This window comes from Danio rerio, chromosome 23 (genome assembly GCF_049306965.1).
Source record: "Danio rerio strain Tuebingen ecotype United States chromosome 23, GRCz12tu, whole genome shotgun sequence".
NCBI classification, from domain to species: Eukaryota; Metazoa; Chordata; class Actinopteri; order Cypriniformes; family Danionidae; genus Danio; species Danio rerio.
This window is the reverse complement of record NC_133198.1, coordinates 46724242-46751248: the sequence shown is the minus strand read 5'-3', so window position 1 is coordinate 46751248 and position 27007 is coordinate 46724242. Positions and strand designations below refer to the sequence as shown.

At 35.2% G+C, this 27007-nt stretch overlaps 2 protein-coding genes and 1 long non-coding RNA gene across 14 annotated transcripts in view; 2 read left to right on the top strand and 1 right to left on the bottom strand.

Annotated features, from left to right (window-relative positions):
- The first annotated feature begins 330 nt into the window (after window positions 1–330).
- On the top strand, window positions 331–8998 carry si:rp71-80o10.4. Of its 2 annotated transcripts, XM_068216655.2 has the most exons (4): window positions 331–470; window positions 581–967; window positions 4238–4388; window positions 6235–8998. In XM_068216655.2, the coding sequence occupies exons 1-4, from the start codon at window positions 437–439 to the stop codon at window positions 6236–6238; spliced, it is 576 nt and encodes a 191-aa protein (XP_068072756.1). In that variant the 5' UTR covers window positions 331–436; the 3' UTR covers window positions 6239–8998. The 2 variants fall into 2 exon arrangements, with proteins under 2 accessions (XP_068072756.1, NP_001373465.1); NM_001386536.1 differs by lacking the exon at window positions 6235–8998 and having other exon boundaries at window positions 344–470; window positions 4238–4730.
- A 2206-nt stretch (window positions 8999–11204) lies between these two features.
- LOC137489152 (SLAM family member 9) lies at window positions 11205–18781 on the bottom strand. Of its 3 annotated transcripts, XM_073939431.1 has the most exons (8): window positions 18529–18616; window positions 18371–18415; window positions 18086–18299; window positions 17033–17181; window positions 13413–13742; window positions 13275–13328; window positions 11723–11977; window positions 11205–11633 (listed from the first exon to the last, which is right to left on the bottom strand). In XM_073939431.1, the coding sequence occupies exons 4-8, from the start codon at window positions 17067–17069 to the stop codon at window positions 11494–11496; spliced, it is 816 nt and encodes a 271-aa protein (XP_073795532.1). In that variant the 5' UTR covers window positions 17070–17181; window positions 18086–18299; window positions 18371–18415; window positions 18529–18616; the 3' UTR covers window positions 11205–11493. The 3 variants fall into 3 exon arrangements, with proteins under 3 accessions (XP_073795532.1, XP_073795531.1, XP_068073060.1); XM_073939430.1 differs by lacking the exon at window positions 18086–18299 and having other exon boundaries at window positions 18529–18781; XM_068216959.2 differs by lacking the exons at window positions 18086–18299; window positions 18529–18616 and having other exon boundaries at window positions 18371–18441.
- The window catches only part of LOC137489153 (uncharacterized), a 46206-nt gene continuing 37374 nt past the window's right edge, over window positions 18176–27007 (top strand). For all 9 annotated transcript variants that reach the window (XR_012398805.1, XR_012398806.1, XR_012398810.1 and 6 more), the window contains exons 1-3: window positions 18176–18221; window positions 21938–22486; window positions 22628–22704. This is a non-coding gene — a long non-coding RNA (uncharacterized lncRNA). The remainder of the gene's footprint in view (window positions 18222–21937; window positions 22487–22627; window positions 22705–27007) is intronic.

Below are 27007 nucleotides of genomic sequence, written 5' to 3'. Positions count from 1 at the left end.
GATATACTGTATATAGTTTAATACACTATATACATTATAGTGTATTAATTATAGTGTATTAATATTATATTATATATATATTATATTATATATACAATTATATTATATATACAATATTATATTATATTATATATACAATATATATAATACATACTACAGCATGATTATACTATAGTATTTACTATAAATGTCTATAGTTTTGATAACAATAATAACACCACGCAGAGTGAACTGGAGGGTTAGTAGTCCTGTGTCTCCCTCTGGTGGCGTGTGTGCGTGTATGTGTGGCGTATTTGTGGGCGGGGTAGTAAATCAAAGAAAGCCCTTGTCATGTGATGTCGAGTCGCGTGAGTGGTAAAGAAGACGAGTCTGACACATCTTCAAGTAAAACTCCTATTAAATAATACTGACTTTTTTTCCACCTGAGATACCGCAGATGATACTCTTGGTTATAGCTACGTGCTGTATTGGTAAGTTTTTGGACTAGCTTGATCAGTTTTCTTTTAAACTCTTTTATCTTTTGCATTGCATGACTGGTGTAATGTTATTGTAAATTAACGGTGCACAATCTCTGTTTCAGGCATTGCTGGTGCTGCTGCTTTTGCAACACCTGCTTTTGAAGACAATAAAGATGAAGAGATTGAGTCGCTAAAAGTGTGTGAAGAACAAAACATCAGCTTCTCCGTTCAGATCGAGACCTCAGAGGAAGATCCGCAGGTATTTGTGACTCTCCTCTGTAACTCTTCATCACTGGAGATGGTAGCTCAGTTAAACTGCATTAAAGGAGAGTGTTCACGCCAATGCTGGAGATCTGAAGATTCACTCATGTTTGACGGACAAAATATGACGCTGATCCTGATAAACGTCACATACAGCCGAGCTGGAGTTTATAAAGTCAGTAAACTCAGCAGCACACAGGAGGAAAACAAGATGTACAATCTCACCGTGTTCAGCAAGTCTCACACAGGTATGTGTCGGGTTTAATAATATGATGAAATGCTTGCGGTGGTTGCATCATCATTGAGGTTGGTTTTATATTCGCGCGTTCGCTTAGTGACAATTGATAACTATATGCTGCTACCTGTTGTATACCATGCTACTATGAATATTGGGTCTGAAATGGCATGAATGCATGACTTTAAAACAACATTAGCACTATTAAACTGACTGAAGATTGTTGTATTTTTGATAGTCATTGGCTGCCAATATGATTTACCTTTTATCATTTAATAACAATACTTTTCTAACTACAGGTCTGAATGTGCGAATAAAGCAACTATTGCATCATCTATGGCAAAACAGGCCTATGCAAAAAAAAAAATATGTTGCAAGCCTTTTAGCTATTAATTTATTTTAAATCGAGTTATTAGTGAGGCATTAAAAAGTGCATCTGTAAGCTGAATTGTGTTTTAAATTAATGCAATGAGCATTTATTTCTATTTTGGTATCTATGCTATTTAAAAGTACGCCCATTTAGACGCAGAAGTAGAAAAACTTTATGAATGAACATTATTGAATAATTGAACTCTGTTAACCTCTCGACAGGATGCGTGTTGCGTCATTAAGTGGCGTGAGGGGTATGACCATTTTTGAAGCTGACGTTTTTAAAGTTGTTAAGGAATGCTATAAAACTTATCAACAAATTAAAGAAATGTGTTCATTGGTGATGACTGTCACGATAAACTTGATGATGTTGGATAGACATTGATTTATGATGCTCATTGACCAAGACCGACTGATGCATATCATATGGGAGCTTTTAAAAAAATTTAATTATTATTTTTTTATATAAATTTCGTCATGCAAAGAGCTTTTATCTTTGAAGCAATAATAACGCAACCCATTACAAAGTATTCACATTTAGCTGTAGAAGGCTAACTTTATGAATGAATGACTGAACTCGGGTAACCTCTGTATGATGTCATGATGTTGTATCACGTGGCGTGAGGCGGATTGACAGTGAACACGTACTGTACTTCAAACTAATCATTTCAAGTTGTGTAGTTTAGGAATGTTGTATACAACACAAATAGTTTATTCCAGCATTTATTTTGTGCTAGTTAGACATGATTGTCACGACGTATCTATTTGGAAAATAAAATGGTTTGTCTGATTTATGATGGTGTTTGCATGAGGGTCACCAATACTGATTTAAAACAATTGCATCATTTATTTGATTTTTTAAAATATGTTTACTGTATTAAATTAAAATATATTTTTTGGTTTTAATTTTTCCTTCATGTAACTCAAAATGATATTATTGAAAAAAAAAATATCCTGATCATATATGAAAATGTCTTAAAAATAAATTGAAGTATATCTGAAACTTGTGTAAGAATGAAACCAAAATGATTCAGAGATAATATCTACGGAGAATCCTGCTGCTGGAGCTCTCTAACCAAATATAATGCATTAGATTATTGTGATGTAATGCATGAGATAACCTTAAAAAATTAAATGATTAATCGAGATTTGTGCCTTTTGCTGTGAAATGACATCTGACAGAAGAGGACTCCGCCTGCCATTAAAGCCTTCGTCGGACAGTTATTTATAAAAATAATGTCAAAAATAGGGAAAGGGAGAAGTACTGGACAAGTCAATAAATATACAGGACGTCCCGGCTAATGCGGCCAGTTAGCCTTGAACCTCATGGATAGGGGCAGATTTTGTTGGGAAGTAACTTTAGCCTTTAGCCATAAAGATGCCTCCTCTCCTCTTTCTTTTGCGTTTGCTAAATCCACTTGTCCACTCAATTTTGATCTATGACAGATACTAGCGTCACACTACAGTTTGCTCAGTTAAGCGTGGGTTGTTTCAACACTGACGTTTCCGCGCTTGACCAAATGTTAATGAACTGCTGCATCTTTCCATTAAACATTTCGATAGTAAACTGATGTTTTAACTTTCTGTCTCCAACATTGCAATGTAATTTTCTAAGTTGTCTAAACTAGACAATTAAAATATGCTGTAAAAAGTGTAGGTTGATAACTATTTTATTTTGGCTGGAAATAATTTACTGCTGGTTTTGTCTGACCAGAGAACTGCACAATTTTGCACTGAAAACCCTAATAAGTTGACTGAACTAAATTAATTGAGTAAACTCGTTGCCTCAATTTAATTGAGTAATGGAGTCTCCCCAAACTTACATATTTAGGTTTATTTAACTCACTATATTTAGTACTTATAATTTAGTACTTATTTAGTACTTATTTAGTACTTAAATAAACGTAAATTTGCAAGTTTTGGGAGACTCCATTACTCAATTAAATTGAGGCAACGAGTTTACTCAATTGATTTAGTTTAGTCAACTTATTAGGGTTTTCAGTTTGTGTGTGTGTGTGTGTGTGTGTGTGTGAATTATATAAAAATGTTTCAATATGAACATACAATAAATGAAAAAATGTTTAAATAAATTCAAAACAAAAAATAAGTAGCCATTTATTCACATTATGATGAATAATTATACCTAAAGCCATTTGTTTTCTGGACCTTGTACTTTTTTGCACATACTGTATGTCACACATATTAGACTTTTGCAGTCAAGACTACATTTGTGAAAATGACCTATTTTTTTTCAAAGGATTAATTATGATTTTGAGCTCACTACAGTTGAAATCTTAAGTTTATGCATTTTCATGGTACATAAGTAAAATTAACTCATATTTTTACGTAATGGGACCAAAATGCAAATTTTTTATTCAGTCAACTTTACTTAATTGTTTAAGTAAAGACAACATTAGGGTTTACAGTGTGCAACTGACGCAGTAGAATTGTGTAAAGTGAGATCCGATACAGCATGTGTAATCCTTGCTCTATTTTAAGTGAATACAAATGGAGGGTGTTCGGTTTCTGGGTTTTTGGAGTCGACTCTGATTCTTGTCTCTTAATTTTGGAGTCGGCGGAATTGACTCCGGAGTCGACTCCAAAAAACCTGGAACCGACCATCCCTAATTTCAACCCACATTTAAATTAATTACATTTGAATTCAAATTAAATGATATTGGAAGAATTAACCCAGCATTATTTTTTGCCCAAATTTGAGATGGAAAAACCGTGTATTTTCTTTGCGTATAATAAATGTGATTAGCACCTGAAAAAACAAACAAACAAACAACATAAAACACACGTTCATTTGTATTTTTTAAACCTAATTTGTGTCCAAGGATATTATTTACACTTATCTGTTTATAACACATTTATAACACAAACACATTTGTGTTTCTGTTGTCCCTCACAGAGCCTCCTCTCAGCAGTTTGAGCCCACCACGATCGTCTTCACCCCTGTACAACATATTAATCACTGCAGGATGCACAGTGGTGGGCATCCTGCTGGTCTTCATCATTGTTGCTATCATCAGTGTCTCTTGTAGGAAAGCAAAGCACAAAAGGCAAGTATGATCAATTTACAGAACAATTTATTTTACAATAACTTTTTATAACAGCCAATGTCAGAATGTTGACACAAAATGTACAACCATTAACAAAATGGCACATTTTCTTCACTTCCTGTCCTCCCAAAATGTACACGACACAGTACACAAGTCAAAATGCATGTCACAAGTCAGTATACAGTATGCAAATTAAAGATACTTTACTCATTGAACTAAAATCACCTGTTCAAAATAACATTAACATCTAATTAACAGCGTTTCAAAATGCAACTCACTCACTTCTACTGAAATAAGTGTATTGATTTAAATAAAATTATGTACTGATCAACTGATACAAGCGCTCAAAATAATAACAATTGTTGCATTACTGATGATGTACAGTATTACATGTTTAGATGAAGAATTGGTGTGACTTAGGGCTGCATGATATCGAAAAAACTGGCATTGCAATATTTTGTTGTTCTACGATTATGTATATTGCGATGTGATTATAATTTCACAATATGACTTCAGGAGCTATTTAGAAAAGCCTTCATAGTTTTACATTGGTTGGGATGATTTGTAGGGGAGCACATCTGGATAAAATAATCACAATTATCCAAAGGATCCCATGACTACATCTTTGGGCTCACCACAGAGATGTGTTCTTTCTCCTCTCTTTAATCCTATACACAGATATGTGTCGTAGTCACTTTAAAAATCGGTACATTCTTAAGTTTACCGATGACACCATTATTGTAAGTGTGTTGGTGAGGAGGGAGAACATTTACCGGTTGTTGAGTATTTTACAAATTAGTGTCGGGAGGCTTGTCTACAGCTGAACACAGAAAAAACAAAGGAGATGTGCATTGATCTGCGGTGGAAGCAGGAAGTAGTTTTAGATATGGTTGATAGCTGTAGCTACCTGCCGGTTATTAAAACAGTCCATGCTTCCCAAATACTGATGTCCATGCATTTAGTTTATTGAACACCATGAAAACTAAAGGATAAACAAACAAGCAAACCAAATGTTTTACACAAACACAATCAAAATTACATCAAAATAAACCAATAATATACAAACTATGTTTCATTTACCGTGCTGGCCTGATAACCAGCAGTAAAATAAGCAGGAGCATTTAACAGGTGCCTGCATTGAGGTCTCACTATGCTGTCCATACAAACTCTCGCAGGGTAAATCAATCAAAGAGGATCATGTGACCTCTGACTCAAGCCAACCAGAAACAAGGAAATTACATAAACCAATATGTTTTCCAAATAATGAATCAAAAATACAAGCTGACCGGTAAACGATCGCTACAATAAACACCAGATTGAATTAGTCGAAAGTTATAAGTACCTAAGTACTGTTATTGATAATAAATTAAATTTGAATAAAAATACTGACTATATCGGACAGGCCAACAAAGACTTTACTGTCTGCAAACATTAGTGATGTTTAATATTGAAGGACTCTGATGGTGGCGTTTCGTAAGGTCTGTGTAGAATCCATTTGAACTTTTCATCAATTTGTTGGCTTGCTTCTTTAACGGGCCATGCAAGGTGTTTTCACACCTTTAGTTTGGGAAAAAGTCTGGAAAGTGCAGTGTGACTATTGCAGATTCAAACATTGCGATATCAGTGCTGAAACGATATATTGTGCAGCCCTAGTGACTATTAAATGTGATTTCACAAGGAAACAAGCAAAACGTTCCCCTTCATCTTTCATTTTGGGGGAACTGTATATTTAAGAATTGATTTGTGCAATAGGAATAGTTTGGATATGATGCATTTGCATTATTGTATTTCTTCTACACCATCATCACTTGGTTTTCATGGCATTATATAATTGTGTTTTACACAGGTGACTTTTAACCCAGTGTCCCAGGATGACGATAGTGCAGCCAGCAGTAGTACTGTTGTATGAACGTGGAGAAATGATTTTAGATGCCCGTATCAACTATTGCTGGGGGAAAAAAAGAGGATCATCTGATAGAATATTTTCCTGACATTCTCAAGCCATTCTCTACCTATTTAAATAGCACATATACTCTTTAAAATGACTATTTTATTGAATTTTTTTTTTGGCAATGATGCCATAGAGAAAACTGATTGGTTCGCTGAAGAAACTGTCAGTTAAACCAACATAGGCTCATTCTGAAAACGTAGTCAGGCAGTTGAAACCGTCCTCCTTGTGGATTTATGTGAGAACAGCAGGCACGAATGGCACAGAAATTCGAGATCTAAAAAAGCATACACATCGACTACTGGTGGATTCCAGAAAACAATAAAAACTGCAAAAAAATAAAAATAAAAACAAAGCTCCTGGGTGTAATGAATCGTCACCGAGATTGGGATCCATCGTGCAGTTTATTATTATCACAGTAATCAATAGTGATGTGACGTTGTGCGCCGAGGCTTCGAAGCATGTATCAAAAAAACGATACATCTCGCAGTGAAGCAGTGTACCGGAGCTTGATTCGTTTTGCCATCATCACGTGATCAGTGACGTCCGAAGCTTCATTTTCGCCTTTACCCATGTGACTGCTTCGAATTTTGATTCAAAGGTTTAAACACCCTCATAGTAAAGTGTATAGCGAGAGAATTGGCGTCTATTACATACATTTGTTTCAAAGCACTGCACCAGTCCCACACACCAGTAATTAAACTAAACTACAATAGTATTTTTTAGTAAAAAGGTTTTGAACAATACTAAAGTGTATTAGCGTATTTTTTTTATGACTATCTTTAAAGAAAACCACTGCATATCGTAGTATTGTGTTTCACAGAGAGGATCTGGTGAATGCCACCCTGAAGCATCGTTCATATAGCGTCCTCCTAGAGCACTCGCCTCCCAATTAGGATTCGCTGGTTCGATCCCTGCTTGGAGCGGGACTAATTGTATTATGATAAACTTTTGAATACCTTGGATTTTACTAAAATCATCAGTTGTGTAATGTAATATATCTTGTGTAAAAACTACAGTAATTGAGTAATTTGTTTATATTGCTGTTGTTGTATTACTACATGAATGAGTTGGTCAGTTGTGAACATTTGACATTATGGCAACACAGTGCTTTCCCACACTTTCACCAGAAGAGGTCCTCATCGAGCTCTGATTTAGAAAGCTTCGAGTAACGAACCTTTTTCCGATACAATTGAGTCGAGCGCTTCACTGGTTCAGAAAGCTTCATTTCACCATCAGTAGTAATCAAACAACGGCAGAGTAACAGAATCGTGGTCATAAACAGGCAAATGGTCAGGGCTGGCAGCAAGGGATCGGAGACGGTAAACAGGGAAGGTCACAACAGGAAAATCAAAGTAGTGTATAAACGCTCAGAAATGTCAACTAGTGGCAAACAAGACTTCGCAAAGAATGAAACAAACCAGTCTGCTTAAATAGATGGCGGAGTGATTTCAGCTGTGCCCGTAATCAAACAGATACGGGGTAGATGGGAAATGTAGTGAGGGAACTGTCAGTTAATAATGAGGTGATGGTGCCCTCTGCTGGTTAGAGAAGGGAATCACGGAGTTTGTCTCTGTGACACTGCGACTTATTTGGTGCTCTCCAGAAATGTGTATATGAGGGTACATTTTCAGAATGAGCCTGGGTTCAGTTAAACTGTTGTTTTATAGGGAGTTGGGCGTGGAGTATACATCCATTTGGGATGCATCCTTAATTTTTGTACATCTAATTTAACAGGTGCTCATTTTAATGATAATTTTGTATTCACAAGATCACGAATCTGCCGTTTGATCCTTTATTATTAATTCAGCATTATTATTATTTTATTATTGTTATTATGGGTCCAAGACAAGCACAAGGTTTGTTCACTAGAGGGAGCTAAACGATAATGAATTACACACAGTATATCCCCTTTGTTGAATCCCCTTTGTTTTTATAATTAATGTTTACTTAATATAGTGATTATTATTTATTTAAATACTTTATTTTCTTTTTTAACGATAATTTAAAAGCATGTTTTCCTGATGTGTTAAATTACCTTACAGAGAAATATGTTTAATTATTAACAGAACTTCACAATAACATTATTTATTTTATGTTAGTAAGAAAATGCCTAAGTTACTGTGAATTTCTTCCCTAAATGCTTTATTTTGCATTGTGATTATTATTAATATATATTATTATTGTTTACTAAAATATGTATTATGTTTTTATTAAAGCACTTTTTATATTTATTTGTATTAAGCATTCCTAGAGATACAGTAACAAAATCTTTAAAAACCTTTCAACAGTTTATAAGCATAAGTCCATCACTATTTTAGATTTTGCATCAATAATAAGCTAATTTAGACAGATATTTCCTCCTTTTTGGCAGCATGTATTTTATAAAACTCTTTCATCAACCCTTAACTTTTCACTGGAGATTTTTTTGTGAGTGATACATATTTGTTATTTATGCATAGGTTAAAAATGGACTTTATTTTGTGCAATTTTGCAAAATGAACCAAACATCCTGTTGTTTTGCATTTGAGGTGTTGAATTTATGTAATGCATGAATTTATTTATCATGTTTTCTTTTTTTTCTTTTTTTTTTACATATTCATGTTCAAATATATAGACAGAAAACATGAATAAAGATCAAATAAAACACATTCTCACATTCTGTCATTTCCGTTTCTTGTGTGTGTTTGCTAAACTGTTTATTGTGATTAAATCCATATTAAATGTCTCACAAAGCTGTTAACCACTTGAAAACCCACTAATACACAAAGATATAGATGTACAAAAACATTTTATGCATGTTGTATAATATAAAATCCAGCTTAGTTATACCATGGGTAATCCTTCTTAAAGTATATTTCTAGCTGATAACAAACTTCCTAACCTAATTCTAACCTAATTAATGGGTGTCCTGGTGGCACAGTGGGTAGCATGAGCGCTTACAGCAAGAAGATCACTGGTTCAAGCCTCGGCTGGGTCAGTCGACATTTCTGAATGGAGTTTGCATGTTTTCCCGTGTTGGCATGGGTCTCCTCTCTTTGTTTCCCCCACAAATCCAAAGAAATGCGCTATAGAGTAATTGGATAAGCTAAATTGTTCATAGGGAATGAGAGTGTATGGATGTTTCCCAGTGATAGGTTGCAGCTGGAAGGGCAACCGCTGTGTAAAATGTGCTGGATAAGTTGACAGTTCATTCCGCTGTGGCGACCCCAGATTAGTAAAAAGACTAAGCCGAAAACAAAATGAATGAGAGAATTCTTGTTAATTATTTAATTAAATGTGTACTGTTTCAATAGGTTTTATTCACTTAAACATAAAAAAATAACAATTGTATGGTGAATTAGTTATTCATTCATTCATTTTCTTGTCTGCTTAGTCCCTTTATTAATCTGGGGTTGCCACAGCGGAATGAACCGCCAACTTATCCAGCAAGTTTTTACGCAGCGGATGCCCTTCCAGCCGCAACCCATCCCTGGGAAACATGCACACACACACTCATACACTATGGACAATTTAGCCTACCCAATTCACCTGTACCGCATGTGTTTGGACTGTGGGGGAAACCGGAGCACCCGGAGGAAACCCACGCGAAGGCAGGGAGAACATGCAAACTCCACACAGAAACGCCAACTGAGCCGAGGTTCGACCCAGCGACCCATCAACCTTCTTGCTGTGAGGCGACAGCACTACCTACTGTGCCACTGCCTCGCCTTGAATTATGTTAAACTATAACTTATTCAACTAATTTAGCAATGTTTCAGCTTTATTTTTAAAGTCATGTGAGCTGTTACTGGTTTTTATAAAATAGGGTAAAAAGTGAGAATTCATTAGATTGAGATTAGAAATAAGTTTGTTCTGGATGTCTATTATACTTTTAGAGATCATTTGTTTCTGTATAGAAATTGGTTCTTCGTTATAAACAAACTAAAATTGAGTAAATAAAACAAAACAAAAATCATGATTACACAGAAGCAGCAGCAGATCCTTTCTGAGTTTAGTAAAACCTTGGATGCTCAAATCTTAAACAAGTTTAAGTTTCACAATTCTGACATTTTTGTTTTTTTTGCAGTTGAGTTTAGGTTTTGCAATTCTGACTGTTTGCATGTTCTTCCCGTGTTGGCGTGGGTTTCCTCCGGGTGTTCTGGTTTCCCCCACAGTGCAAACATTCTTCCTTTACCCTCCCCGCAAAATTTACAAAGTTATTACGTGCCACAGTCAGATCACCCTGCAGCCCAAGACCGGTTACTCACTTAAGCTAAGCAGGGCTGAGCCTGGTCAGTACCTGGATGGGAGACCACATGGGAAAACTAGGTTGCTGTTGGAGGTGGTGTTAGAGAGGCCAGCAGGGGGCGCTCAACCTGTGGTCTGTGTGAGTCCTAATGCCCCAGTAAAAGTGAAGGGGACACCATACTGTTAGTGGGCGCCGTCTTTCGGATAAGACATTAAACCGAGGTCCTGACTCTCTGTGGTCATTAAAAATCCCATGGCACTTCTTGTAAAAGAGCAGGGGTGTAACCCCGGTGTCCTGGCCAAAGTCCCTCAATTGGCCCTTCCAATCATGGCCTCCCAATCATCCCCATTCATCGAATTGGCTCTATCACTGTCTCTCCACTCCACCAATAGCTGGTGTGAGGTGAGCGCACTGGCGCCGTTGTCCTGTGGCTGCCGTCGCGTCATCCAAGTGGATGCTGCACACTGGTGGTGATGTGGAGAGACCCCCCCCCCCTTGTGAAGCGCATTAGGTGTATGGCCATACAAAATAAATGCGCTATATAAATACACATTACATTACATTACATTAAATATTCAATTCCGTATTTTTCCCTTCATCACCTAAACAGATTGCAGAAAATGTGCAGAGCCAGGGTTGTGATGCTGAAACTGTTTTTTGATGTTTTATTATGTACAGCGCTATGGAAACCATGCTTTAGAAATAATAAATACAAATTTTCAAAGTCATTTAAGCAGTTTTAAGTCAGGTTTATATTATGTTTGTTAAAATAGGAAGAATAATTTGACTGAGCCTAAATTGAAGGAGAGCAACAGTTTATTAGCAGTGTTCTGGATATGTAATTTATAGAGCATATTTTCAAATATAAACTGGTACTTACAGTTAAAAACAACAACCAAAAAATAAGTAAATCCTCAAAATCATGATCAGACAGAAGCAGCAGCTCTTTTCTGAGATGAGCAAAACCTCAGATGCTCAAATATGAATAAAACAGTGGCGATTCCCAAAAGAGCAGACACAACCAGTCGAACCAGAGCCTCAGTGACGCCACAGTAATCCTGACCATCTGAAAGAGGAAGAGATGTTCATAAACATCTGCAGTGTTATGAAATGTCTATTTGTAGAAGCTGGATTAAGAGAGTTCGATTGATTCACCTTGCTGTGTTGATCTGCAGACGTCTCTGATCTGCATCTGGATGCTCTTGTTGCTGACTGGATTTTCCGCGGTGCAGCTGTAGTTCTCTGCATCTTCATACTGAAGCTCTAATGATAAACTGAGGCTGATGTTGAGCTCAGGACTGCTGCTCTGCTTCATCAGTTCTCCTCCTTTATACCAGGAGATCAACACGTCTTGGCCATTTTTTACTGAGCACAACACTGAGCAAACCGGATTTGTTTCCTGCGATGCACCTAATAGACATCAAAAATGCTTATGTTTAATCTGTTGTTTACCTAATTATGGTGGCTTGAGAAAGCCAACATACTGTTCACTACATAAAATTATTCCGTTCATACTACAACCACCAAACTAACTCTAAACTTCCAAACTATACTAAATTAATTTGCAATATCTTTTCCAACTGATCCGACTCACAGGTTTTCTGAAAACTGACCGGGGAAATTCAGAAAAGTCTCATTGACTTAACATAGGACCAAACTTTGTGACCCCATAACTTTACACCAGACTGTCATACAGACTTAAATTTGGGCTCATTTAAACCCTGACTACCAAACTGCCAATCACTGATGACATTTAAATTTATTAGCCACACCCTAGCAACCACTTACAGCACCCTAGCAACTGTCCCATAGAATTCCATTGTAAAAAAAAACTGACATTGACTTTACATAGAACATACTAACGACATACTGATCCATAGAATCCATGCTAGAAACACGCTAGCAAAATGCTAATTCATACTAGAGCCATGCTAACAACATGATAATTTATGCTAGAAACAAGCTAACAACAAGGTAATTTGTGCTAGAAACATGCTTGCAACATGTTAAATCATTCAAGAACTATGCTAATTTGTTAGTAACTGCCTAGCAACTACCCAGAACACCTTAGCAACCACCTAGCAACACCTTAGCAAACACCTAGCTACCAATCAAAACACCCTAGCAAGACATTAGCAACCACCTAGCAACACCTTAGCAACCACCTAGCAATGCCTTAGCAACCACATAGCAACACTTTAGCAACCACCTAGCAACACTCTAGCAACCACCTAACAACCACTCAGAACAACTTAGCAATGACCTAGCCCCTTAGCAACCAATCAAAACACCCTAGCAACACCTTAGCAACCACTCAGAACACCCTAGCAACCACCTAGCAATACCTTAGCAACGATATAAAACACCTTGGCAACCGCCTAGCAACACCTTACAACCACCTAGAAACACTTTAGCAACCACCTAGCAAACACTCAGAACACTCTAGCAACACCTTAGCAATGACCTAGCAACACCTTAGCAACAGCCTAGCAACGAATCAGAACATCCTAGCAACCACTTAGTAACCACTCAGAACCCCCTATCAGCTAAACATGCTAACCTATATGTAGTTTTGACTGTTTTAAACTAATTAAAAACTACTTCAAACTTTCAGACGAGGCTTTCTCAAGCCACCATAAAGTTTGCCTTCGAACTTTACTTTTCTAATTGTATTAATTATTACAGTATACAAATCATAAAGTCATACCTGTTGAATGGTCCACAGATGACCTTCTCCTAATGGCAGGTAAAGAGACTGATGCTTTGGACAAGAAGAAACTTTTAAAAGACCAATACAGCAGTGATTATGATTACATGTTATTTGTTAATAGTTTCTGTAACTTACCATAAACGATAACTTTATATCTTCGTCCTAGCATGTGTTTATTGGTGATGATTAATGCTTTATACAGTCCAGATTCATTGATCTTGATGTCTGATAGAGTTAAAATCCCCGTCTCCCTGTCTAGATTTACTCTGCCAGTGAATTGTACGTCATAATGAGTGTAAATATTCCCTTGATGCATCTGTGCAAGGCGGGTTTTTAATCCGCCATTTTCAAACGTCCACAATATCTGAACGGTTTCGTGAAGATCATCGAGTTCTGGAAGCAGAGTGAGAATATCTCCCTCCTTTATGTTAATCAGGGTTTCGACGTCATCAGCCTTTCCATGCACTGAAATGAGGTGAAAACAGGTAAAATAAATATTACTTTGATATTGACAAGTTTGTTTCCTAAATGCATTTTCAATTTTAGTGGTTTCATGTTGTTTATGGTCAGCACAAACAGAACAAACCTGTATTTTTATTTTTATTTTCTCGCATATATACTAAATAATACATTGACAAATATGAAAATCAGTCAATGCAAGATTTTGCAGAGACATTTCTTAATATATACTTCCATCCTGAAGTGATTTTAAGCTAAAACTTATGGCATTGTTTGCTTCAATTCTCCAGTTTTCCTGTGAACCTTTGACCTTTTTTATTTTTAATCCCAATGAACCACTCAAAATCCTGGACATTCATTTGGCCCATTGTTTACGAGGCTTGGATGAAGTGGACAGGTAAGAAGGTCACGTGACATACATTGGCATTTTGACACTTGTGTTTAGTACCCCTTATACTTTTGTATTAATAGAGTATGATTAGGCTAAACAAAAGACCTCATCATGTGTTTATTTTGTTTTCATTTAGTTAGATGTTGTTTGGGTTTTGTTCTTTTCTTTTGTGCCGAGCACATTCCTTCTGCATAGATTCAACAAGATACTAGGAATATTCCTCAGAGACTTTGCTCCATATTGACATGATAGCATCACACAGTTGCTGTAGATTTGTCGGCTGCACATCCATGATGTGAATCTTCTGTTCCACCACATCCCAAAGGTGCTCTATTGGATTGAGTACTGGTGACTGTGGAGGCCATTTGAGTACAGTGAACTCATTGTCATGTTCAAAAACCAGTCTGAGATGATTCACGCTTTAGACATGGTGCATTATCCTGCTGGAAGTAGCCATCAGAAGATGGAGACACTGTGGTCATAAAGGGATGGACATGGTCAGCAACAATACTCAGGTAGGCTGTGGCGTTGACATGATGCTTAGTTGGTACTAATGAGTCCAAATTTGTGCCAAGAAAATCTCCCCCACACTATTACACCGTGTACACTGTGTACAAACAGTTGGCGAGTGTATACTCTTGTATTTGTTTGTTTTAATGGTTTAAAAAAAAAATGTTTACGTATATTTGTAATATTCCGGATTGTTTTGCCATGAAGATAGCCAGTAACTTAAAAATAAACAGTTTTCGGTACTTAGTTTTTCATGTTTCCCCCTTTTTATGCTTTTGAATTGCTTTATGAGAGCTGGATCTTTCCTCCAACAATTTCCAATGTTGAAAGGTTTGAAAAATTTACTTTTATCGAAGTTTTTAATAGTCTAAAGTGATATATTGTCTGGATTTTTGTTGTATATTAAGCTACAAAAACCATGTAATAAATTGACTGTACAGTTATTTCACAGACTTATTTCTCTACTAAAATGTCAACAAAATAAGTCACTTTGTTAAACTGTAGAGTTGAATTGTCTAAATCAAAAGTCCACAGAGCAGAGATCAACATCTCATAATGCAATTCACAACCACAGATAAACAAAACACTTGTGAATCACAAAATATGGAAAGTGTTAACTAGCATATTTTTTAACAGTGTGGTATTAAATAAAATACACAATACAACACACTAAATAAAGCAATAAAAAACGATCAGTCTTACAGAACTATTAAGTATCTCAAAATCACAGATTAAATGGTGATTATTTGAAATGTGCATAGAATAGTTTTGTTATTTAATATATATGAATCAGTTTATATGTTATCTGTATTTTTAAAAACAATGTACAGCACTTTGAACAACTTCTGTTATATTAAAATGTGCTTCCAATTACATCTCATTTGAGTATTAGTAGACTGCCTGCTTAATATCTGTTGGTACAGCTCCTTCAACAGATATTGAACTGACTATAAGAAACTTTGCAAGTACATGTCAACTTACACTAACCATAACCTAGCAGTCTACTCATAATCTAATGAGTATTAGTTGGCATGTAGAGGCAATGTAACTTAAGTTCAACAAACGGACCATCAAAATAAAGTGATACCAATAATACAAATCTAGTTGCCAGAATAAATAAATAAATAAATAAATAAATATATATATATATATATATATATAAATAAAATGTGCTGCAATATCTCCCAAACCACTCTACACAAGGGTTATCTGTTTATTTACAGTTCTAAATTGCATTATGAGATGCTGATCTCTGCTCTGTTCAACTTCTGATGTTGAAAATACAACAATTCAAGTGACTTTTATTGACATTTTAGTAGCTTGAAATAATATCATGTATAAAAAATAGAGAAAAATTGTAAGTAAAAATTGTAGCAAAAGTCAATTTCAAGGTTAAGAGTTGCTGGAAGAAAGATCAAGATCTCATAATGCAATTCAAAAGCATAAATAAACAGGGGAAAATAAAAACATGAATCACAATATTTAATTTATAGATTTTTTTTACAGTGCATTAGACATTATCTTATAAGAGGATTATAGTTGTGCAGCTGTTAATAGATTTGTTCTGTTTGCATCTTCATTTATCAATTGTTATGTGGTCATTATGGAGTTCTTGTTTTTGTTGTCTGTCATAAAGGTTTGTGTTAGATGTTGTGGTTTATATGCAAGACGTATACAATACTGTCTGCACATATCTTCATATCAAATTGGGTTGCATTGTGACAGTGGTTAGAAATCTGAAGACATCTTGACCAGAACAACTGATTGAACTGTGATTTGATTTTTTAAAGATCTTAGATCATTTTTTTCATGCATGTTGTGTGTGTGTGTGTGTGTGTGTGTGTGTGTGTGTGTGTGTGTGTGTGTGTGTGTGTGTGTGTGTGTGTGTGTGTGTGTGTGTGTGTTTATTTATTTAGCATTGCAGCACTAGCTGGTCTGTGGTTTGACAGTATCTAAAGGAGTGATGAAAAGGAAGTAGGTTTATTTTAAAGTTACAGACAGTAAATGACTCAACCTTGACCTGAAGTTTTTAGATTTTTGCACGTAAAAAGAGTAAAACAAAGCAATCAATATGTGTCAGATTTAAGTTTAAGGCATAGCCTGCAATTTTGCAAGCAATTACAATACATGAAATAAAATGTAAAATAGGCTTTTTTTTGGTATGTAGACATACAGAATATATGTTGTTCATTGATATAACTACATTTGATTAATGAATAAAGCATAAAAATAAAACCAGTTAAGTTGCATATTAAATAGGTCAAATGTTGACCATCATTTTTATGAAAATGAAAGTAAATTTCCAGTTCACTCTTTGCATTGACGACAATGAAATAAAATCCCATTTACTAAAAGCAGTTAAAATATAAATATGTGTTTGATTTGAGTATCTTACCTTCCATGCAGATGAAAAACAGTATGAAAGCCCACATGCTGATGATGAACACGAAATGAAGAAATATTGACGTTATGCTAAGTTGTTGTTCTCTCTGTGAAGCCCCTCGGCTTGACTGAAAAGGACGGGCTTTTCTGAGGAAGTAACACCTGAAATGAAACCATTTATGACACCAAAGGGTGCAGCGTTTGAGTGATGTAATAAAAACTATCCTGTCATCCTTATTTTACATCTACATTTTTTCATGACATGGTTAAACGCGTAGCTTTAGGAAAAAATTGAACAGACAGATGTTAAAAAAAGAAAAAGACACAAATGTACACACAACTATTTTAGTTAGTTATTTTTCCAATCCTTTAGCAACCTTTTTTAAAGCCTTCTAACAATATGTCTAACAAACAAGTCAACAGAGCAATGAATGGGATAATATTTGGTAAAAGGCTTATGTTTAAATAAATAGGGAAAATGTATACATGTATGTCCTACATTCTGTAAAATTAAATTAGTTTTTAATCATAAATCTTCACTTCAGCAGTGTTTAATTCACCAGACGTTGTAGAATTATTCATAAAATGTGCTTATAGTGTTAATGATGTTAATGTTATAAAGTGATGTTAATGATATATAATTTGCTGGATATACACAATTTTGTGCTACATTGTCTGACTGTCCTCAAAAAATAAAAAAGCTGATTTCTTGAGTTTTTAAAGCGGATTTAATCTAATGTTCAGACTGTTTAAAACTAGAAATATGTTAAATTAACCCATATTTAACAACAACAACAACAACTTAATCGCATATTTTAATAATATTTTAGAAAACTTATTCTACAAAAATGTTTGCAAGTAATCAACTCAGGAAGCATTGTGATATTAGTTTACTTTTTCTTTACTCTTTTCACCTGTGGTGTCTTGAATAAAATAACATTTGATAGTGTTTCTTTTTTATATTATCTATTTTTGTTCCTATTCTATTTATACAAAGGTAACTGAATTTATGCAAGTCTGTAAAGAAATAAATTACTTAAATAAATATATTTAAAACAAACTTTACCGATAAAGTTGAAGGGGCGGGAAAAAAAGCGCGTGCACAGAGTGCGCCAAAAAGTGCGCGAATAAAGTTCTGACGTAGGAGCCGTTCAGTAATGGCGTCGGTCAGTGTTGCTGGAAGATTACCGGCGTCTTTCTTCGTAAGTGGTTTTATCTTCTTTCATTCGTAAGTACTCTTGTTTTACGCACAGGTGAATCCACATCAAAGCAAAGTTTTCCTTGTGAGGTAAGTGTTGTCATATCAAAAAAAGTTTTTGTCGTTTTATGTATCTTTGCGCATAGAACTTACCGCAAATTGTACGTTAGTTCATCCTAGAGTCCCGTTCTAGACAACCTAACGTAAGGAAATTCAGTTTTTTTATATTGAAATGCCGTTGAAGCACTTTCCCCCCAATAATCACTTAATATTGAACAGATACTAGTATTTTACAGTGTATGTTAACTTACTTCTTGAGACTGATCACCCACACTCGCTTTTACTCAACCAACGTTAACATTTGTTTGCGGAGTCATCATTACGTTAAGCCGTTAACGTTACCTTTAAAAAAATAACAATTGTAATATAGAAACTCTCATTTAAACAGTTTACTTGTGAACAAAATTAAAAATAGTATTCAGGATTAGGGAAAACGTAAAGGAATAGCTTTATCTGAAACTTTTAAACCAAATACTTTGCTACAACAAGCTACTTTTTAGTGATAACAGGCTCTTAATTTAGACCATTTTGAGGGATGTAAACAAAAACAATGGTCCCAACATATTGCCTGTTTTACAATTTGCAATTCTATAGCTTTCGAGAAAGCAAGAAAAGCCACATATATATAGGCATAACATTAAGTAATGATTGAATTGCCTCTTGATACATTTATCAAATAGTTTGATAAAAAGCAGGACATGTTTATGGGACAATGACATGACCACATTGAAATGGTCCATATTATCATAAACCACCATTAAGGTTATTAAAGGGTTTTACAACACAGTAAACTGAAGGTTTGGTAACAAAATTCTATATTATTTAAGTACTAAAAACTATATTCTTGGGTTTGGATGTATAAGGAAGATGCTATAGCTCTTCACAGAATCTGTTTAATTTTGTCAATAATATTTGTCATTGATGTTATTTGAAGAGCATTGACCTATGTGTATATGTGCTTATATTTGATAGATTGGCTTATATCTTTAATTACATAGGGTTACTTACAAGGGTTACATATAGGCCATTTATATATATATATATATATATATATATATATATATATATATATATATATATATATATATATATATATATATATAAATAATCCTAAACCATATAATCCCAAGATAACATTGAAAATCCTGCGATGTGAATATTGCAGATGCCTACATTGTGATATTGATGCTGAAACAATATATCATGCATCCCTAGATAATGTTAACATTTTTTTATGGTTTTCTTAATTTTTCCTATTTATTTAAATTCTATGCAATATATCACCTAGGATATTCATTGAGGTGTACTTTTTTTGCGTCGTGATCTTAAGATATTTTGTTAAATTCATTACAGGTATGTCTTTTGCACTAATGTAATGTATATACACCAAATGTCTAATTGTATTATATTGTATAAAAAGTATTATTAAAAAGACCTGTAAGAAACATAACTTATTTTCTGCTGTGCACTGTACATGCTTACAAATCCATATGTAAAATATAACCATAGAACCAATATATTGTATATTGACATAAATATAGGACAGGCATCAAGTAATGTTCAAGCACAGGTCATGCTTTTGATTGCATTTAATGTTAGCCTATTTAATTAAGATAATGTTTTACTTGATACAGTTTGAAGTATTTCATAATGTGTTTGTTTTAATTAACAAACAATTTATGAGCTGGATACCACTTTCACCTCATGTTAAGCTGAGGAAACCCTGCTAAATGACAATAGTCACTAGGGCTGTGCAATATATCATTTCAGCATGGATATCGCAGCTTGTGCATCTGCAATAGTTGCATCGCAGGATATGCAATGTTACATTGGGATTATATAGTTGATTAGAGTCAATGCAGAGTTTAATCATAAAAGAGTAAAAGTTTATAATCTGCATGCGTTTTTAAAGAAATAATTCACCCAAAAATTAAACTTTAACCTCTATTTTTGTTTCACTCATTACCCGTTTTGAACATTTGAGTTGTTTGTTTTATGTTAAACACAAAAAGAAGATATTTTAATAAGTCATAAACGTTTGAAAAATAATGAAAGGTGAATGAATTTTCATTTTTGGGTGAACTATTCTTTTAAGGCCTGTAACTGTGTGAACAGTTCAGTATTTAACTGAACTGAATTTCAAAACTTGAAATTTTAGTGTTTGCAATTTTTTTAACGATTACATTACATACAATGAAGACAATGCAGTGTTGATTATTCAATAGCCCCTTTCACACAGTGATACCGGTAAATATCCGGAATATTTCCGGAACGACTTTACCGGTATATTCAAAAAAGCGCTGTTCACACATCCATTCCAAAATACCGGTAAATTCTGACATCATTTACCACAAATGAGCCTTAAACGGCTGCGCTTGTATTTGTAAACATTTGACTACATCACAAACTCTGTGGATGATCAGTATTGTGAGCAACTTCGATGAAAACATATGGAGGATCACTTTCGCATGTCGAGATGTTCATAATATGTGTGTGTGCAGGTGCTCACAGGCTGTTTTACAGGCACACGCAAAGCTTGAAGGTAAACAAACAGCAGCTTATCAGAAGCATCTTATCGATGATTATTTACACAGTTGGCATGAAGAAGAACATATTAACTTTATCTGACTAACTTCTAGCAGCTAAATGTGTCTGGGAAAATATTCAAAGGCTTTTATTCTCATAAACCGCGTGGATGTAAACGCGTCTGACTGTTCTGATTGGCTTAAGCAGACGTCTCACGTCAGCACATTCTAGACGTGCACGCGCTCTTTCCGGCAATCTTCCTTTTGCGTTCACACAGCGCAGCATTCCGGCAAATTACCGGTAATGTTACAACTTCTCTTTCCGGAAAATAGCCAGAACGAATTTACCGGTATTTTCAAAAAGGACCTGTTCACACATACAACCTTTCCGGAAAATTACCGGTAAATTTCCGGAAAGGTCTGTATGTGTGAAAGGGGCTAATATCTTTACCTGATTACAGTTAGACTATCCCCCCCATAATTCTTTTTTGTCTTTTGTCTATTTATCTATAATTTTGTAATTTATTTGAAAATCACCCCAAGCTACCTAAAATGAAGAATTCTTTACAAATAAACCGTTTAAGGAATTTGGCGCACTGTAAAAAAAATTACTTGGTTACAATTTCTTTAAGTTTTCCCAACTCAAATCGATTAAATTAAATTTAATTTTTTTTTACAAATTTAAGTGGATTGAACAAAAAACAGTTAAGTTGCCCCCCTCTCCCAAAAAAAAAAAAAAGGAATTGTTTTATCTCCTTTTTAAATAAGTAAATTAAACAATCAGCAAGTCATTTTTGAGTGTATTTACATCACAATATATATCACAGAAATCCAAATTGTCGCAATGTCCGATTTTTCCTAGAATCATGCAGCCCTAATTGTGGCTAACAAAATGGCAGTTTTCCAACCCTTTTGAGATAAAGGAAAGGCTGTACAAAGCCTAACATCAGTCCTAAGCATGAGGCCACAGACCAGGACAAAAGAAACCTGTTTAAATCTATAGTATAATAAAGCACAAGAGAGATAATCATTGGAATGTACATAAACAGCGCAGACACCAACACAGCCTGGATGATCTGAAAAGCCTTGAGTTTCTCTTGATTGACTCCCTCTTTCTTGCTGATGTTTTCTCCAGGTCCTGGACGCTTCAGAGCCTTCAGCACCATCAAGCAGCTGAACACTTTAATGCTCAAAAAAATAACAAGCTCTGGCAAAAGTAACTGATGAAGTTGAATGATGCTCACTGACACAATCAAGCTTGAACAGATGACCAGAATCCACCCAAAGACTGAGAAGGAGATCCTGTATTTCATGGGTTTGAGCTTCAGGAAAGTCACAGGATGGAAAACCGCGATGTATCGCTCCACACAGATGCAACTTTGAAACAGAGGACGACCCACCACCAGCACGACTCCAGGAAAGTATACTCCAAACTTGCATTGAGTACAATTAAAGAAGTACTGCTGTATGATAAACACAAAAGAGGCGCAGAAGACGATCTCGACAAGTGCTGTGTTGAAGACGAAGATTTCAGTGGACTGTCCTTGAATCATCTCCTTCACGCTCAGCCAAAGGACATAACAGTTTGCTGGAAGACCAAGAGCTATGTTGATGCTGATGGAGACGGCGATAAAATAGGAGGGGAAAACATAGCACGAGCTGGAGTTCACAGAGAAAACTGATGGTAAGCATGTTGAAGTGTTTGTCTGATCCCATGTCACCATTTTTCAGATCTTTAGGAACAAAATAAGAATTTAAAATTTATAGTGAAGGAAATAAGGCAAAAAGTTTTAAAGCATGCTTACTCACATGAAATTGTTCTTAGGTTTTCACTCTGTCTTCAGTGAAACAAACCAAACAAAGCGTTACTGGCAGAAGAAAGCTCCACTCAGTCCAGTGAAGGTAGGTTTTAAACACTGCAGAAATGCTTCATAGTTTAGATGTATGGCTTATTGGAGAGTCTGAGACTTTCTGTGCAGTTTTGCATTGATGCAATATTCAAATTGTGTATGAGAAGTAAAGTACATTAGGCATGTAAAACAAAGTGAAGTTGAATAATTGTGTGCTTTTTCACCATAAAAATGATAAATCCAAAATTAAATCATGCTAGTCCTAGATGTTCCGCCTAGGAAGTCCTATAATCTGCAATCTGTTGTTTTCAACTTTTTTTTTCACAATTTGACTAATGAGCAAAACTGGAATAATGTATTAAACATTTGTCAATAAAACACACCCCATCCAGGTAGTCAAAGAGAACAAAATTGCAACTTTTTGATAAATATGAGAATTTTATTTTGAAAAACATTTGAAATATTTTGGAGCAGTAAACATGTCAGGCTAAATTATTATTGGCTTCTGTCCTCATTTGTTCCAAAAACTGATTTTTTTCAATCTAAAACTGCATTTTTAGATATATTTTCTGCTAATGATACTGTTGTCCTAAAACAGGTTTTAGAGGTTTTAAAACCTTGACTTTTCCAAACCACGGTATACCTTGAAAACGGTTATCGTCCCATGCCTATTGACACGAGTGCACTGTTAAATCTGTTAAAACTGATCAACAAATATAAAAGTTTAGAAAAAAATTATAAACGTCACACATTATTTTATTATACTAAAATATTTAAATACTCTTTCACTGATGGTTGCTTCTTTTTAAATACAGGGGTGATAGCGTTCCGGCACCACGCCGGATTTCCGGCGTACTGTGGCTGCGGGTAGGGTTGTGATGGTGAGGAAATTTCCCCACCGGTTAATCGACATGTGACAACACCGGTAATACCGGTATCACCGTGGGAGTGGGCATTTTTTCATTTCCTCTTTTTTTCTGCTTTTAAATAGCTTATAAATGCGTGCGTATAATACTTTCACTTTCAGTTTTGCGGGAGTTGCCAATTCGGTGTCTATTGTTTGAATGGACGGAAAGGAAACTACAAAAAAAATCCCTGTTATTAAACAAAACATAACTTTTATTTACATAACGAATAAAACACAACACTGCTACAGGCTGAAAAAAAATGTGTAAGTTGGAACCATACAAATAACAACCAACGCCTATGTTATATATTAACAGCTTAGTCCTTATGAACAATCCGTTTATAAAATACATTATTAACGAATTTGAGGAATAAACCGAATATGAAATATGATCATTGCATAATGATCACAACTAAACAAGCGAGCACTCATTTTATATTTAAACTATATGAAAAAAAATTAAGAATTGGAACATTATGTAAAAAATCAAAGGGCAGGCTAAATAAAAGCGCCTCGTCAGAGCTAAACATCACCGCACATGTGTCAGTTTAAAGCTTCTGGAAAGATCAGACAACCTATACAGATCACACAATCTCAATAAACAACATGTAAATGTAAATATTTCGATAAGTATTGTTATGGAATATTTATAACTAAATGATCTTGCTTTTTGGTTTTATCGATACAGCTTTGATCTCTCTTACAAGCGGCAGTTACAGGCGCAGCATACGTCTCACACTGTCAGTGGCGGAATACACACAGCACTGCCAAGACGTTTTATTTTTATTTTATTTGTTGCAGATTTGCGCGTTGTTCCTTTAAAAAAAAACCTTTTATTTTTTAATTCTCTCAAGTTAATGTTGTCTATCGAGTAACTATCGAGTCCCTCGGATTGGAGTTCAGTGCGCATTAAGACTATTGACCAACCGCCCTGTAAGTTTAAACACTACAGGTCCACAGCTCTGGTGTGGTATGAAATACACGTTTTAAATGACAGCGAGACATGCTACGTTTAGTTTTTATTGTAAAATATACATTATAAACCATTACACGGTAAAATAATATGTTTTGAATGGCTTGTCTATTGACGGCGTATAGCCGTTAATTAAATATAGTGAGCATATTACAATACAAATTAGCCACCCTTTGATTTTTTTTTCGTTTACGTATATTTTTATCAAACGAAAAATGCAATGAATTGTTAGTTTTAGTTTTCATTTTATTAGACTTAATAGGCCTATAATTTATAGGCTACACAACTCATATATTTGGCTCCAATTGCGTTTTTACAGATATCCTACCAATAGACTTTTTTTTTGGCTCAAAGACATTTAAGCCTATTAATTTCAGAGGTGCATTTTGACAGATTTCGTAAAGGCTTTAGCTATTCTACCTGTCAGCTAAGTTTTGCAACTTGACTTGTGTTGTGGCTCGATGTCTGAATGAGAGAGAGAGAGAGAGAGAGAGAGAGAGAGAGAGAGAGAGAGAGAGAGAAATCAGTCCTCAGATTCGATGTGTGGCCGCACGTCTCAGTTACTTTATTGCAATTTTTAATATTGGCTCATCTAAATAAACTTTTCATATATTAAAAGCCGAAATATTGCCAGACAGAAGAAGCAACTTTCGGTTTTTGAAGAGAGCGGCCTCAGTTATAAAAGATGCGCGCACACACAGGATTCGATCTTTTTGGCCTAGACATTATGGATTTTTTTTACATTAAACACATAATCAAGTCGAAATAAGAACAGCTGAACATCGGAAAAAGTCCTCACGTTGCCACGATGTTTCTCTGCAGTTGGATTGTCAATGGCGCGGCATTGCTAAATCACTCGTTTTAATTAAAAAAAAGATATTTATTATTAAACATTGTGAGATGATGGTCGCGTGATTTTTTCGTCTTAACACCGGTATCACCGTCAACACCGTCTATCGTGGCAAGCCTAGCTGCAGGGAAAAAAAATCAGGTTCACGGATATTGATCTGTCATTTCTCTAGATTCACAGAATTCACTCACTTCTGAAAGCGCCGGATTGGTTTTTATTAAGTGCCATTTTGTGTAGACGCCATGTAAATAAAAGATTAATTGAGTAATTTAGAGAGCTTTATAAATTATAACGGATCTTTGTGAGATCTCTATGAACTAAGATTAGTGACGCTTTTTAGTGATAATAAGAGAAGCGTGCTTTGCACTTTCCAGGCTATAATCCATTCAGAATTTGTATGAAACTTTCGTTTTCGGCATATGCTGATATGTTTTGGGAATGACATCTGCATATTTACGCTGGGTTTATTCTCGAAATAACGGTGAAGCAATAGACGGGACAAAAATATATTTCCCCCTTCTCCTTAAACAACTTAGTGTTTCAGCTATGAAATAGTTCAGTTTTGTATGTAGCCTAATGGCAAAGTGTTTATATTTAGTTTCGTTTTTTATTCAGCTTATTTAGAAAAACGTTTAGAGCATTTTTTATTCGTTTTTTTTTTAACGAACAGCGCCCAGCGGAAGACCATCATTGTCTGTTTGATCAGTTTGCCTTCTCAGATCATCACGACTTGCCTAAAATAAAAGATATAAAACAGTTCAAGTATAAAACAATGGTAGCTTAAACGTTAAAGAATGTGTGCTATTAGGCGCATAGTTTGCTTATAAAAGCTTGCAGGACATCGAGGCGCCAGAGCAATCACTTGCATTTTTTCAGTGGGAGCAATTTAAAGTTATCCGTCATTTTTGCTCAAAGTACGAGTAATACATCAAAAAACGTTACAGCGTTTTTATAAAATAAAGAAAACCAAAATTATGCGCTTTCTGTCGTCTGGTTTTTGAACAGGAGCGCTTAACAAAATGAAGCAAAATGTATATGCCTCACAGACATAATAAATATATTTATAGAAAGCTTTAAATTATTACTTAACGAAATAAAACAAATCGAAAACAAAAAAACTCCTTCATGTAATCCGTAAAGATGAATTACTAAAGGCGAGTCCAAGAGGAGATTGCCAGTCAGGATCTGCGACACTGACTCAGAATAAGTTTATTAATAAATAATTAAGATATGTCCTTACTCTTTCCTCGACACATTCATTGTTATTTGTTTTTGCCGGTGCTTGGGGCGAGTTTTAGCTTATTGTGTGCACTTGAACGCGGATTCACAGTAGCAGTTTTAACATGGAGTGACACGACATCTGACGTACAGATGACACTGGCACATGCCACTGAGTGTAGTGACACTTCCGGTGGCACGTCCGGTTTTCCACTGTCATGTGTCACTCGCTAGTGGCATGTGTAGTGACCTGTGTCACTCAGAGTGTCGCGCTGCATGTCACTGCAGTGACATCGACACCCGGCGAAGCTTATGACAATAGGTGCGTTCGACTTCATGCAGCGCTGCGCAGATCGATCGAAATCTGTCTTAAAGCGGTGCATTCTGGTTAGAAATCTTGTCCGGAT